Source organism: Crocuta crocuta, unplaced genomic scaffold, assembly GCF_008692635.1.
Source record: "Crocuta crocuta isolate KB4526 unplaced genomic scaffold, BGI_CrCroc_1.0 scaffold25, whole genome shotgun sequence".
In the NCBI taxonomy this organism is placed as follows: Eukaryota; Metazoa; Chordata; class Mammalia; order Carnivora; family Hyaenidae; genus Crocuta; species Crocuta crocuta.
Genome location: NW_027532015.1, coordinates 2,913,588 through 2,925,877, shown reverse-complemented (window position 1 = coordinate 2,925,877; position 12,290 = coordinate 2,913,588). Strand labels below are relative to the sequence as shown.

The following is a 12,290-nucleotide window of genomic DNA, read 5'->3' as shown; positions in this document are numbered from 1 at the left end:
CGGTTTGGGGTCATGATCTTACTGTTCGTGGGTTCGAGCCCCACATCGGGCTCTGTGCTAATAGCTCTGAGCCTGGAGCCTGTTTCAGATTCTGTGTCTCCCTTTCTCTCTCTGACCCTCCCCTGCTCACGCTGTCTCTCTCTCTCTCTCAGAAATAAATAAAAAACATTAAAAAAAAAAAGGAAACTAGGCCCACAAGTAGCCTGGTATGTCTGAAATGTGAAAAAAGAGCTGGCTAGCCAAGAGGTAGAAACCCAAATGTCTATTCACTGATGAATGGGTAACAAAATGTGGTATATCCATACAATAGGATATTATTCAGCCATCAAAAGGAACAAAGTACTGATCCATGCTACAGAATAGATGAACTTCAAAAACATACTAAGTGAAAGACAATAGACACAAAAGGCTACATATTGTACAATTCCACTTATATGAAATGTCCAGAATAGGTATTCCACAGAAATGGAATGCAGACTGGTAGTTGACAGGGATGAGGAGAAGGGAATGGAGAGTAACTGCTTAATGGGGACAGGGTTTCATTTTGGAGTGATGAAAATGTTTTAGGACTAGACAGTGGTGGTGGTTTTACAACACTGTGATTGTACCAAATACCACTGAATTATCCCCTTGAAATGGTTAATTTCATGTTATGTGAATTTCACCTTGATATAAATAAATAAATAAGTACATACATAGATAAATAGATAGATAGCAAGGGAAAAAATGTGGAAGATTCATCAACCAAAAAACAAAACACACAAAAAAAGATGTTTATAAAAAAATTTTTTTAAAGGAGGATGGGGTGCAGAGGGACGAGGCTGGTGTTAGGAATCACTATTACATTCACATCAAGCTGTCCATACCTACCTAAACCACACTTCTCTATTCTATGGGTATACCTGCCAAGTGGAAAGGTCACCTAAACATCTAGCAAAAAGACCAGAATTCTAGAATCGCCTAACCCTTTCCTGGCAATTTCATCATAAACTGGGGTCATAAATTCAAGGGCCATGTTTATGAAACCAAATTTAGGATACCTCCTCCAGTAGGTACTGAAGATATTCCCAGGAACAATGGATTTCACTTTAAAATCCAGGATATTTGGCTGTTAAAACTACAACTCTCTATGACTCTAATACTCAAGGGATTAAAAGAATTCAGCCTCAGAGATTTTACTTATAGTAATAGTAAAACCATAACTGAATATGATTGCATTTTAAAGGCCTAGTTCATTTGCAATTCTACCAGAGAGTCACAAGCTGCAGCTTCAGTGATGCCTGCGGTCCCTGGGGTTAGAGGACTCCCGGTCCCAGGACTGCGGGGCCCTTTTATGCCTGTGGGACTTATCTCGGCTCCTACTTCTACCTCTCTGACTACGCCCCTCAGAACGCCCATTGTGCCGGCCAGAACGTGTGTCTGAGCTTTGACACCTATCTCCATCCCTGTTCTTTTCTTCTCTTTCTTCCCTTCTGGTTGAGGACCTATGTTCATGCTTCGGCTTCTCCTTCTTCGGCTCCCTCTCTCTGTCTTCTGCTCCACTGCGGCAGATGGTCCTGACCTCAGGAAAGCTGGGATGGTGCCTCCGCACCTCTCTGGACTCTGACTTCTGACCGCTCTCTGAGTTCTTGCTGCTGTGCTTTTTAGAGCCAGGGTCATCCTTTTCCTTGACCACCTTGCTTCTGGGTGATGAAGAGGAGGCTGGCTTCTCTGCCTGTACCTCCCGGTCAGTCTTCTCTTTTTCTTTCTTTCTCCTCTTTTTTTCCCTTTTGTCTTTTTGTGTTTTTTTTGTGGGTTTGTCATCTTCAGAACCCTTAGATGAACTCACTGAGGGGGTGTAAGCCCCACAGCCCTTCTCCTGGAGTTCTTTGGTCATATCATCCATTTCTTCTGAGTCTTTAGGAGCCCGATAGTTAGACACATGATCCACTCGGATAGTTCTTCCTTTGATCTTGAGCCCATTAAAATTGTCAACAGTGAGAATTGTGCTCCTCTGGTCTTCATAGCAGAGGAAACAGAATCCTTTGGATTTCCCAGTCTTCTTGTCCCGCACCAGATTAATGTTAACAATCTCCCCATATTGTGAGAACACACAAATGATGTCCCGTTCAGTCAGTTCGTAAGGAAGCCCTCCCAGGAAGATCCAGGCGCTGTCCTTATACCCGGAGTGCCAGGACGCCTTATCCGCCACCCCAAGCTGGACCTCACGCTCATTCAGCTAGTTGATCAGCTTCACTTTAGTTAAAAGGTTCATCTCCGCGGATCTGCGCTCAGCACCTAGTCACAGACTTCCGGGCGAGCCTGCGTCGCGTATGCGCAGCCCTCTGGTTTCCTTGTATTACAAATAACCATAGTCATCAACCTTGCAGGCAGGTTATCATGCATGGTTGTGGGAAATTACTGAGATAGCCTTTATAATAAAAAGCCTGACACATAATAGATGTTAGTGATGGGTAGCTTTTGGTATTATTAGATTCAAACTATTATCAACTTGAGTCATCTATACTCCAGCTAAGACTAGCTCAGGACCTGCTGACCCTGTTGTGGGTCCACAGTTCCCCATGGAGGCAGGGGGAATTAGGTCTAGACATCTCCACTGTGATCACAAGGTCGAGGAAAAACCTTTTCTCCCATCTTCCTCTGTAGCATCTAAAGAATTCAGTTTCTAGAAGAAGGACCTTCCAGATCTTTTCTCTCTTTCTTTGAGAGGATGAGAAAGAAGACATGTGTGTGTGAGCTGGGGAGAGAGGCAGAGGGAGAGGGAGAGACAGAATCCCAAGCAGGCTCCATGCCCAGATCCAAGCCCTATGTGGGGCTCGATGAGGGGCCTGACATGGGACTCAGTCCCACAAACCCGGGGTCATGACCAGAGCTGAAATCAAGAGTCAGATGCTCAACCGACTGAGCCTCCCAGGTGCCTCAAGGAACTTCCAGATCTTGACACAATTGACACTGGGAATGTCAAGCCCTTCATGAATGACCAGCTCCCTGTTCACTGGGATGGAGCTCACTGCAGCTTGATGCAACACATAATACAACACAACACAACACAACACCTCCCACAGTCATGAGATGTATTCCTGGGAACAGGGATGTTGATTGCTGAAGCAAGAACTCCCGCACTGTCCTCTACAGCGATGATGTGCAAACAGTGTGAAGGCCACATGGCCTATCAGGAGACGAACATCTTTCTGAGTCACTAGGATCATTTCTATTTAAAGGCTCTATTTTAATCAGCTGTTAAACGATTCTTCCAGTGCATTTTTATCTTTCAAATTTCTTCTAAAAGTTCCATTGTTCCATTAAGGAAGTTACGTGCTGCCTAAATTTCATAACAACATAGGACATGGTCACAGATTACTGGCCAATAGTAAACTATTTTCTGGTAATACTCACTAATGCACTTCATTCATTCATTTGTCCATCCATCCATTCATTCATTCCTTTTACTTTTTGACCCCTTTCACCCATTTCTTTCACCCCCACTGCCACCCCATGCCTACCTCTCTCTCGCAATCACAGATCTATTCTCTGTATCTATGGGATTGTTTGGTTTTGCTTTTCAGATTCCACATATGAGAGAGACATACACTTTGTTTTTGTCTGTTCTGACATATTTAGCATAATGCCCTCAAAATCTACCCATGTTGTTACAAACAGCAAGATTACCTTCTTGTTTATGGCTAAATAATATCCTAATCTATCTATCTATCTATCTATCTATCTATCTATCTATCTATCTATCTATCATCTATCTATCTTACATCTCATTTTCTTTACCACTTATCCATCATCAGACACTTACATTGTTTTCATATCTTGGCTATTGTAAATAATGCTGCAATAATATGAGAGTGCAGATATTTCTGGGTTAGTTCTTTTTTCTTTGGATAAATATTCAGAAGTGAAATTTCTGGATCATATGGTAGTTCTATCTTTATTTTTTGAGGAACCTCCATAATGTTTTCCATAGTGGCTACACCATTTATGTTCCCATCAACAGTGATTGAGGGTTTCTTTTTCTCCACATCCTTGCCAATAACACTTGTTACTTCTTGTCTTTTTTAAAAAATAGGCTTCATGCCCAGCATAGAGCCCAACATGGAGCTTGAACTCATGACCCTGAGATCAAGACCTGCCTGAGGCAAGACCAAGAGTCTGATATTTAACCAAATAAGCCACACAGGCAACCCTCCTTCAATTTTTATTTTTTATATTGTCGAAATACGCTACTTTTAACAGGTGGGAGGTGATATCTTGTAGTTTATATTTCCCTGGATTAATGATGTTGAGTATCTTTAAAATTTTTTTTTTTAATGTTTATTTATTTTTGAGAGGCAGAGAGACAGAGTGTGAGTTGGGGAGGAGCAGAAAGTGAGGGAGACACTGAAGAGAGAGAGAATCTGAAGCAGGCTCCAGGCTCTGAGGTGTCAGCACAGAGCCTGATGTGGGGTTCGAATTCATGAACCGTGAGATCATGACCTGAGCCAAAGTCGGATGCTCAACCGACTGAGCCCTCCAGGTGTCCCTGAGTTCATTTTATGTACCCATTGACTATTTGTATGTATTCTTTGAAAAAAAATGTCTTTTCAAATTCTCTGCCCATTTAAAAAAATCTGATTGTTCACTTGCTTTTGTATAAGCTCTTTATATATTATGAATATTAACCCCTTATCAGTTACATGAGTTGCAAATATTTTCTCCCGTTCAGTAGGTTGCCTTTTAAATTTGTTGATGATTTCCTTTGCTGTGCAGAAGCTTTTTAGTTTGAGTTTGAGGTGGTCCCACTAATTTATTTTTGCTTTTGCTGTCTGATTTAAAAAAATCACCAAGACTAATATCAAGAAGTTTATTGCCTATGTTTTCTTCTAGGAGTTTTATGGTGGCACCTATGGTGCCAGGTCTTACATTCAAGTCTTTAATCCATTTTGAGTTAATTTTTGTGTATGTGAGATAGTGGTCTAGTTTCATTCTTTTGCATGTGGCTGTCCAGTGTTCCCAGTACCATTTGTTGAAGAGAGTATGTTTTCCTCATTGTGTATGTTTGGATATTTTGTCATAAATTAATTGGCCATATATATGTGGGTTTATTTCTGGGCTCTCTATTCTGTTCCATTGATCTTTGTGTCTGTTTTTGTGCTGGTACCATACTGTTTTAATTACTTGTAGCTTTGGACTCAGCTCTATGTTTATCAAAAGATTTCCAGAGGAGGAAGTAAAATCAGTGTCTCATTCTCTCAAGCTTAGAGAACGATGCCTAGTTATTATTGCTATTATTATAGCTATTAAAGTTTATAAGCCACTCTTAATTACAGAATGGCACAGTGCTTTTCAGAATATGGTCCCTGAACTGGTAAAAGCTGGTGGACAGTTTGTTTCTGGTCCACATGAGGTAAGTACAGAACTCGAGAATAGGTGTTTAGAATGTTTTAGCGACATTTGGCATTGTCATAGGGCCAGTGACTGGTACAGACTGGTATCAGACAGCAGGGTTTAAACTGATCCTTGTGTTTTCAGACTCTCTTGGTGTATTGAAGGCGGCACAGGGTGCAGATTAGTTGTGTCCTTCAGTACCTCACCTCCATCCACAATGACCTGGGGAAAAACAAAATTGGTGCTTCCCCACAGATGGCCTGAGGTGGTGGCCTTCAGACCCATTCCTACTTTCGCAGCTGTGAAGACAACAGCTGGGGGGGATCGTGACCAGCTGACAGCGGAGTCTGGTAGGAATAGAGTTGGAACAACAACTGGCTCTTACATTTGATTCCTCAGCCACCGTCTCATAACAGCCTCAAACCAGCAAGGTGTTCGAAAGCCAAACTAAACGCTGGAGGAAAAGGTGAGTAGAGATCCAGCTCATGTGTAGGATCTTGGGAGATCTGAGTGGCCCCCATTTTCTTTGTTTTCTAAGGAAACATAGTAAAAACCCATAAAAACCCCAGGCGTGTCTCTGTAGAGGGGAGAAGTGTGACTTCCGATGTTTTAAAAGAACAGCTAGAACCAGATTGAGCCTATATCGAGGAGCGATGAGAGAGTCTGCATTTGGAGAATCAAGAAAAAAATGTGTAGAGCCAGAAGCTGAGAGAGTTTCACTCATGTACTGTTTTGGGGGGCACCTGCCATGTTGTAAGCGCTGTTCTTGGTCCTGAGAATACAAACTCCACTTGGTCACATACTTGTCTTCAGGGGTGTGTAATCTAGTGTGGGGGGCAGACAACCCAACAGACTCCTGTGTCATATATACGTAATGCATATGTAATGTATATGTAATATATCAAATATGTTATATCATATAATTCTACATAGTTTCCAAGTAGTCGTAGGAATGAGGGAGAGAAATAAAAGAGCAAGGGGCTAGAGGTGCAGAGAGAGAGACTGTCTGAGGAGGTGAAATTTGAGCAAAGACTTTATCAAAGCAAAGGCTTGATGGCTAATGTGGTGGAGAGACTGATGGTGACCAAGGGGCAAATAGGAGAATGACACCTTTCTGGAGACCTGGAAGAGCGTAGTCAGGAAGGTGGCCAACGTCAGCTGGGGGTGTGAAGAGTTTGGCTGGCTCCATGGGCAGCTGGCAGATGAGGCTGTAGGCGTAGGCAAAAGTAGAAAGGGGGTCTGTATTTGAGAACTCCAGGCTTTGCAAGGTATTGGGCAGAGTGAGGTGTATGTGTATGGGGGTGGGGAGGGTTTGCACAGATGCCGGAAAAGAAAGGAAGAAAAGCCCCATGTGCCATTGTGTGAAGTCATTTGGGCTGTAGCCCGACCCTTCCCTTGATCCGGGGAATATGGAGGGAATTTTAAGCCCAAGATATGACCACATTTGCTTTTCAAAATCTCTCTGTGGAAGCAATAGGAAGAATGGATAGAAGGCAGGGAATGGAGACAAGCGAGGAGGCCGCAGGAGAAACCCGGGTGAGAGTGTGCAGGCAGGGAGGAGGGGGCAGATCTGAGAGCCAGACAAGCTTGCGATCATTAGGGTTTGCTTATGGATTGACTGGACACAGTGGATAAGAGTTTCTCAGTTTAACAAATAAGTGATGCTGTTCAGCAGTCCCAGCACAAGGAAGACGGGAAGTGAAGCAGGTCTGGCTTGGGTAGATGGTATTTTGGTTTGAGTTTGTTGATTTGGAGTGACTGCTAGACACCCAGGTGGATGTTCCAAGTGAGTAAGCAGTTGGGTATGTGCATTCACTTGCATTTATTGGGATTTGCCAATGGAGACGATCACTGGACTGTGCTGTAGGGCGAGTTGCAGCGGAAATCCTACGGAGGTGATTTCCCACTGCTTGCTTCACATCTCTGAAGTCAGGATGTGCCTGTGGCCATAATTTCTTTGGGGTATTGTTGGAACAAGGGTGAGCCAGTCCTCTCTGCTCCGTGTATGGCGTGTTATATTCCCACATAACAGCAGGCAATGTTTGAAGTGCTGTATTTCCAGTGACTCACTTTCCTTCAGTAGAACCTATCAGAGAAGCACTACTGATCATTTTCTAGATGGAGAACGGAAGGCACAGAGAGGTTAAGTAACTTGCCAAGGTTGCACAGTGCCTAAGTGGCAGAGTGCAGATTCAGTCCAGGCAGGTGGGATACAGGGTTTGTGCTGATAATTACCACAATATACTTGCCCTCAAACTGGAGGCTCTACCAATCTGAAGTACCCTCCTGATCTTTACCTTCCAGGCCTTCCACTGTCTCCTGAGGAAGGAGCAGGGAGCTCCAGGAAAAGGTGTATCTTTATGTCCAGAATATTTTTCCTCTTTAGTTCTTCTATGGTACTTTCCAAAGGCTCACGCACATGCTTTATGTCAGCCATTCTGGGTCAAAGTTATTTGCCAGAACACTTGATAACCTAATAATGACAGAAAGAGAGTGCCAGAGAAATAAATAACCAGCCTGGAGTGTGCCATTAAGACCAAGGAAAGCTAGCATTTCTTCTCATAGGCACAGCTCGGGCTGACAGCAGCGCTTTTCAGATTCTGGATTGCAACCCTTCAGTGGGTTGGGAAATCAACTGAGTAGATTGTAATCACCATGCCTTCAAAATAATGAAACAGAGCAGGATAGAACAGAATGTGTAGTGGGTATATTACATGTAATATGGGTACGTTATATGTGTGGATATATATTTGGGTCATGACATAAATATATTTCTTTTTCTTTTTTGAATGTTTATTTATTTTTGGAGGAGACAGAGAAAGAGCATGAGCAGGGGAGGGGCAGAGAGAGAGGGAGACACAGAATCCGAAGCAGGCTCCAGGCTCTGAGCTGTCAGCACAGAGCCCAATGCGGGGCTTGAACTCACGAACCGCGAGATCGTGACCTGAGCCGAAGTTGGATGTTTTGCCAACTGAGCCATCCAGGCGCCCCTAATATAATTCTTATTGTGGTTTGTGTTCAAAAAATGTTTAAAAATACTGACCTCGAGCACTTTTTACTCTGTGATTCCCTGGCCAAAAAAAAAAAATTCACTGAACGACTCTAGTCTCCCTTATCTGTGGTTTCAGTTACCTGTGGTCAGCTGTGATCCAGAAGTGGATGGTCCTTCTGACAATATGTCAGAGGTCAATAGCAGCCTAGCAATAGGTCACAATGCCTAAGTCCTTCCCCTCACTTCACCTCATCACATCGGCATTTTATCATCTCACATCATCGCAAGAAGCAGGGTGAGTGCAGTACGATAAGCTATTTTGAGAGAGAGAGAGACATGCATACTACATTCATATAACTTTTTATCATAGCATATTGTTATAATTGTTCTATTTCATTATTCATTGTTGTTGCTAATCTCTTATGATGCCTAATTTATAAATTAAACTTTATTATGGCTAACTTATAAATTAAACTTTATCATAAGTATGTGTGCATCAAAAAAACCCATAGTATATATAAGGTTTGGTACTACACGCCGTTCAGGTGTCGCTGGGGATCTCAGAACATATCCCCTGTGGATAAGTGGGACCATTGTATTTTCTTCTCTAACGAACTGATGTAGGCACACATTTGTGTACTTTAAACATATTTGCATAGTATACTGGCACTAAATGTGGTATACCCGTAGATCTGAAGCTCAGACCAGAAACCTGCTCTAGCTCATGATTTGTGTGTGTATGGGGGGGNAGATGGTAGGTTGTCAAAGTGGAAGCTTTAGCAGGATACAGAATCACCTGGAAAGAGTGTGTGGATGAGCAGAGAAAGAGGAGAGGGTAGAATCTGGGGAACTATTTACCTTTAAAGCCGGAATATTGGAAAAGGAGCTCCCAAGAGGCACTGCAATGGGACAAAGAAGTGGGAGGGGTCCCTGGAGGGTGTTGGCATGGGAGCCAAGAGAGGAGAGAGTCTGAAGAGCAAGGAGTGGCTCAAGATGGTCCAGCATGGCAGGAGGTCAAGCTAGGTAAGAGCTGGAAAGCATGCATTGAGTTGAGCAATGTAGAGCACCCTGGTGACCTTGGTTGGTGCCTTTAGTCAAGTGGTGGCAGTCAGACTGTGAGCGACTGAACGGTGAGTGCAGAAGGCAGACACAGGGTTGCTGAAATGTTTGGCAATGAAATGGGGAGTTGGCTAGACAGGGGATAACTGGTTTGTACCAGAAACAAACTTGACCCTAGTGTTACAGAAAGACAAAATATTCACAAGCTAGGCTTCTAAGAAGGTGTAGGGACATTTTATCTCTGTTACAGATGAGTGAAACTAGGGATTCCCACCCCCTACTCCCAACAGGTTCCGTCCTCTCTTAACAGTCGGGTAAGAATTTCTGGTAATTGCTGAGACCAGATTTTAGAATTATGATGAAGACTATTGTTGCTCTGGTTATTTATACAAGCAATGGTTAAGTTTATTTTGGAATTATGATTCCAAAATAATTGTATGTGCATGATACAATTAAAAATCCCTAGTGAGGAGGAGGGAGGAAAAAAGAGTATGAAACAGTAGCCAAAAGAAAAAAATCACACGGATAGACCATTAACAACATTACTGCTGTCACTGCATAAAGAATTATGAAATAATGGATTGTATTCTGAAAACAGAAAATGCCATGGGTAACTGATAGAATCCAAAATTACAGATTAAATTTACTCTACTTTCATGATGAAAACCAGACTTGAAATTACTTTTGATTTGTCATTTTTGCTTTACCAAATGTTTGAGACAATTAGGATGTAGGCCCCTTACCACTGACATTTCTTAGTCAAGATTAGAATTCTCTGTTCAGGTTTGTGGGCCTTGGGGCTGTAATTATCACAGCCTCAAGGGAGATTACCAGGTATCTTATAATTATTGTGACATCTTGTCTTTAAGGAGTAAGGAAATTTGCATCCAGAGTATAAGTATTTGTTTCCTTGTTTCCCTGGGGGAGTGAAGAAAGTTGAGAACCCTGATTAAGTCACCTTATCTAACAAACTTTGGGCATAAAGTTCATTTTCAGAGATGAAGGAACTATGTATAATTCCTGAAAGAAACTTACCCCAAATCAGAGAGCAAGTAAAAAAGGTCCAGTTTAAGAAATTGGAAGCTATGAAGAAAGGATATTGACGAATCTTCCTTAGGCTGCTTTCATAGCAGTGAGTAATTGCCTTAAGGTAAAAGCTCATCTCTTGTGTTCTAGAAAATTCTCAGACCATTCAATTCGCAGAAAAACCACTCATTGTTTGTGATTGACCAGCATGTGAAAAAACTTGTTTAATGGGTTAGAAATGGAAGTGTTCGCCTTGAACAAAAATGTGTAGTATTGGAGATGAGAAGTATTGCTAGTTTTGCTGAATTTAAATAGTCATCTATGTAAAGGGTCTCAGGATCGAGAATAATCTCCTTATTCCCAAATATTCTGAAAGATGAAATCGTGTGTGTGTGTGTGTGTGTGTGTGTGTGTGTATGTGTGTGGTGGTAGTGGTGAGTTCACTTCAAGTGTAAATCATGTCCTGGGTGGAGCAAGTGGATTTACAGGAAAAGTAACTTTCATGTTAATTCAATCCCTAATTGCAAGTCAAGGTGACTCATTTGGGTATCTGAACGTCAATGTATGCATAGAAAGAGACTGACTGACTCCTCCCTGGCTATTTTTGTATAAGTTAAGATGCCTAAAACCCTAAGTTTCTTCTTAAATGTCTCTTCATACTTGTCATTTTTGAAGTTGTAAGTGAATGCTGAGTTTTAAGCACAAAGCAAAAAGTATCTTACAAAGTGGGAAAAAAATTGACACAAGAACTTCTCAGAAAGAACTTAGTGAATTTTAATAAATTCTTTGAAGTTGCTCTTGAATGACTGAATTCATTGTCCAAAGACTCAAAGGAGTTGGAATTCGTTGGAATTTCCCAGTCTTTGCCATACTTCTGGATCACAGGCACAATTTTCAAAATATTGGTAGAGCCAGGTCCCAGTGCCAGAGTGAGGGAGAGATTTTGTATAGTTTCTCCTTCTATAATTACTATAATGTTAGCTGTTTTTGTTTTGATTGAAACTTTCCTGGCCGGTTCAGTCAGTCAAAGCTGGTGTGAGCTAAGCTGGACAAGCTTATTCTGTGTGGGGAGACTGTCATTAATTATCTCATCGCTGTCTTCCATCATCTTCCTCTTGGCCAACTAGGTGCTCACCCTCTTGGCTATGTGTTCAGGGTTTAGGATGACCTCCGATGGCCCACGCAGGCGGGGGTGCAGGTGACATGGAGAATAGTCATCAGCCTCTAGGCGCCAATCATGACAGTTCTAGCTCCTCTGTCTGTGAAAAGTTGGGTGGGGAACCCACTTTGAGGACAGCTGGGCTCTTCCTGGGGGCAGACACGTTTCAGCATCACCCCCGCTAACTGTGATAGGGCTCCAGGGCCCACACCAGCTCCATCCCATTTCACATAATCCCCCACTAGATCCTTTCCGTTCACTCTTCAGGGCCTGGTGATGAGCTTCAGGTATGGACCTCCTGGGGGAAAGTCCCATCTCAGGCTCTTGGTGAAAACCTCAACCTGAAGGAACAAAGGCCGATTATAAATCTGGGTAGAGCAGACCTGCACATGGGTTGACTGCAGGCTGGAAGTCCAGGAGAAAGTTACTGGTTACTTCTTTTACTCTCTGTGTCTTTATAGCTGTTGGTCTAGAAGCCCACACAGAAACCTCTCCACCATAGAAAATGTTCAGAAGAAAGTAACCTGATGGTCTGTTTTTCTTCTCCTTCTTCTCCTTCTCCTTCTTCTCCTTCTTCTTCTTCTTCTTCTTCTTCTTCTTCTTCTTCTTCTTCTTCTTCTTCTTCTAGTAGCTATGGCTAACTTGACCAGCTTTTTAAAAAAGTTCATAAAAGCTACTGTG

General features: G+C 42.5%; 1 protein-coding gene across 1 annotated transcript; it reads right to left on the bottom strand.

Moving 5' to 3' along the window:
• Nucleotides 1-1,270: 1,270 nt before the first annotated feature.
• Nucleotides 1,271-2,269, bottom strand: LOC144241514 (RNA-binding motif protein, X-linked 2-like). The gene is given in 1 exon segment (XM_077776096.1): nucleotides 1,271-2,269. A coding segment is annotated over 1 exon segment (984 nt). The 5' UTR covers nucleotides 2,255-2,269.
• Nucleotides 2,270-12,290: the final 10,021 nt, after the last annotated feature.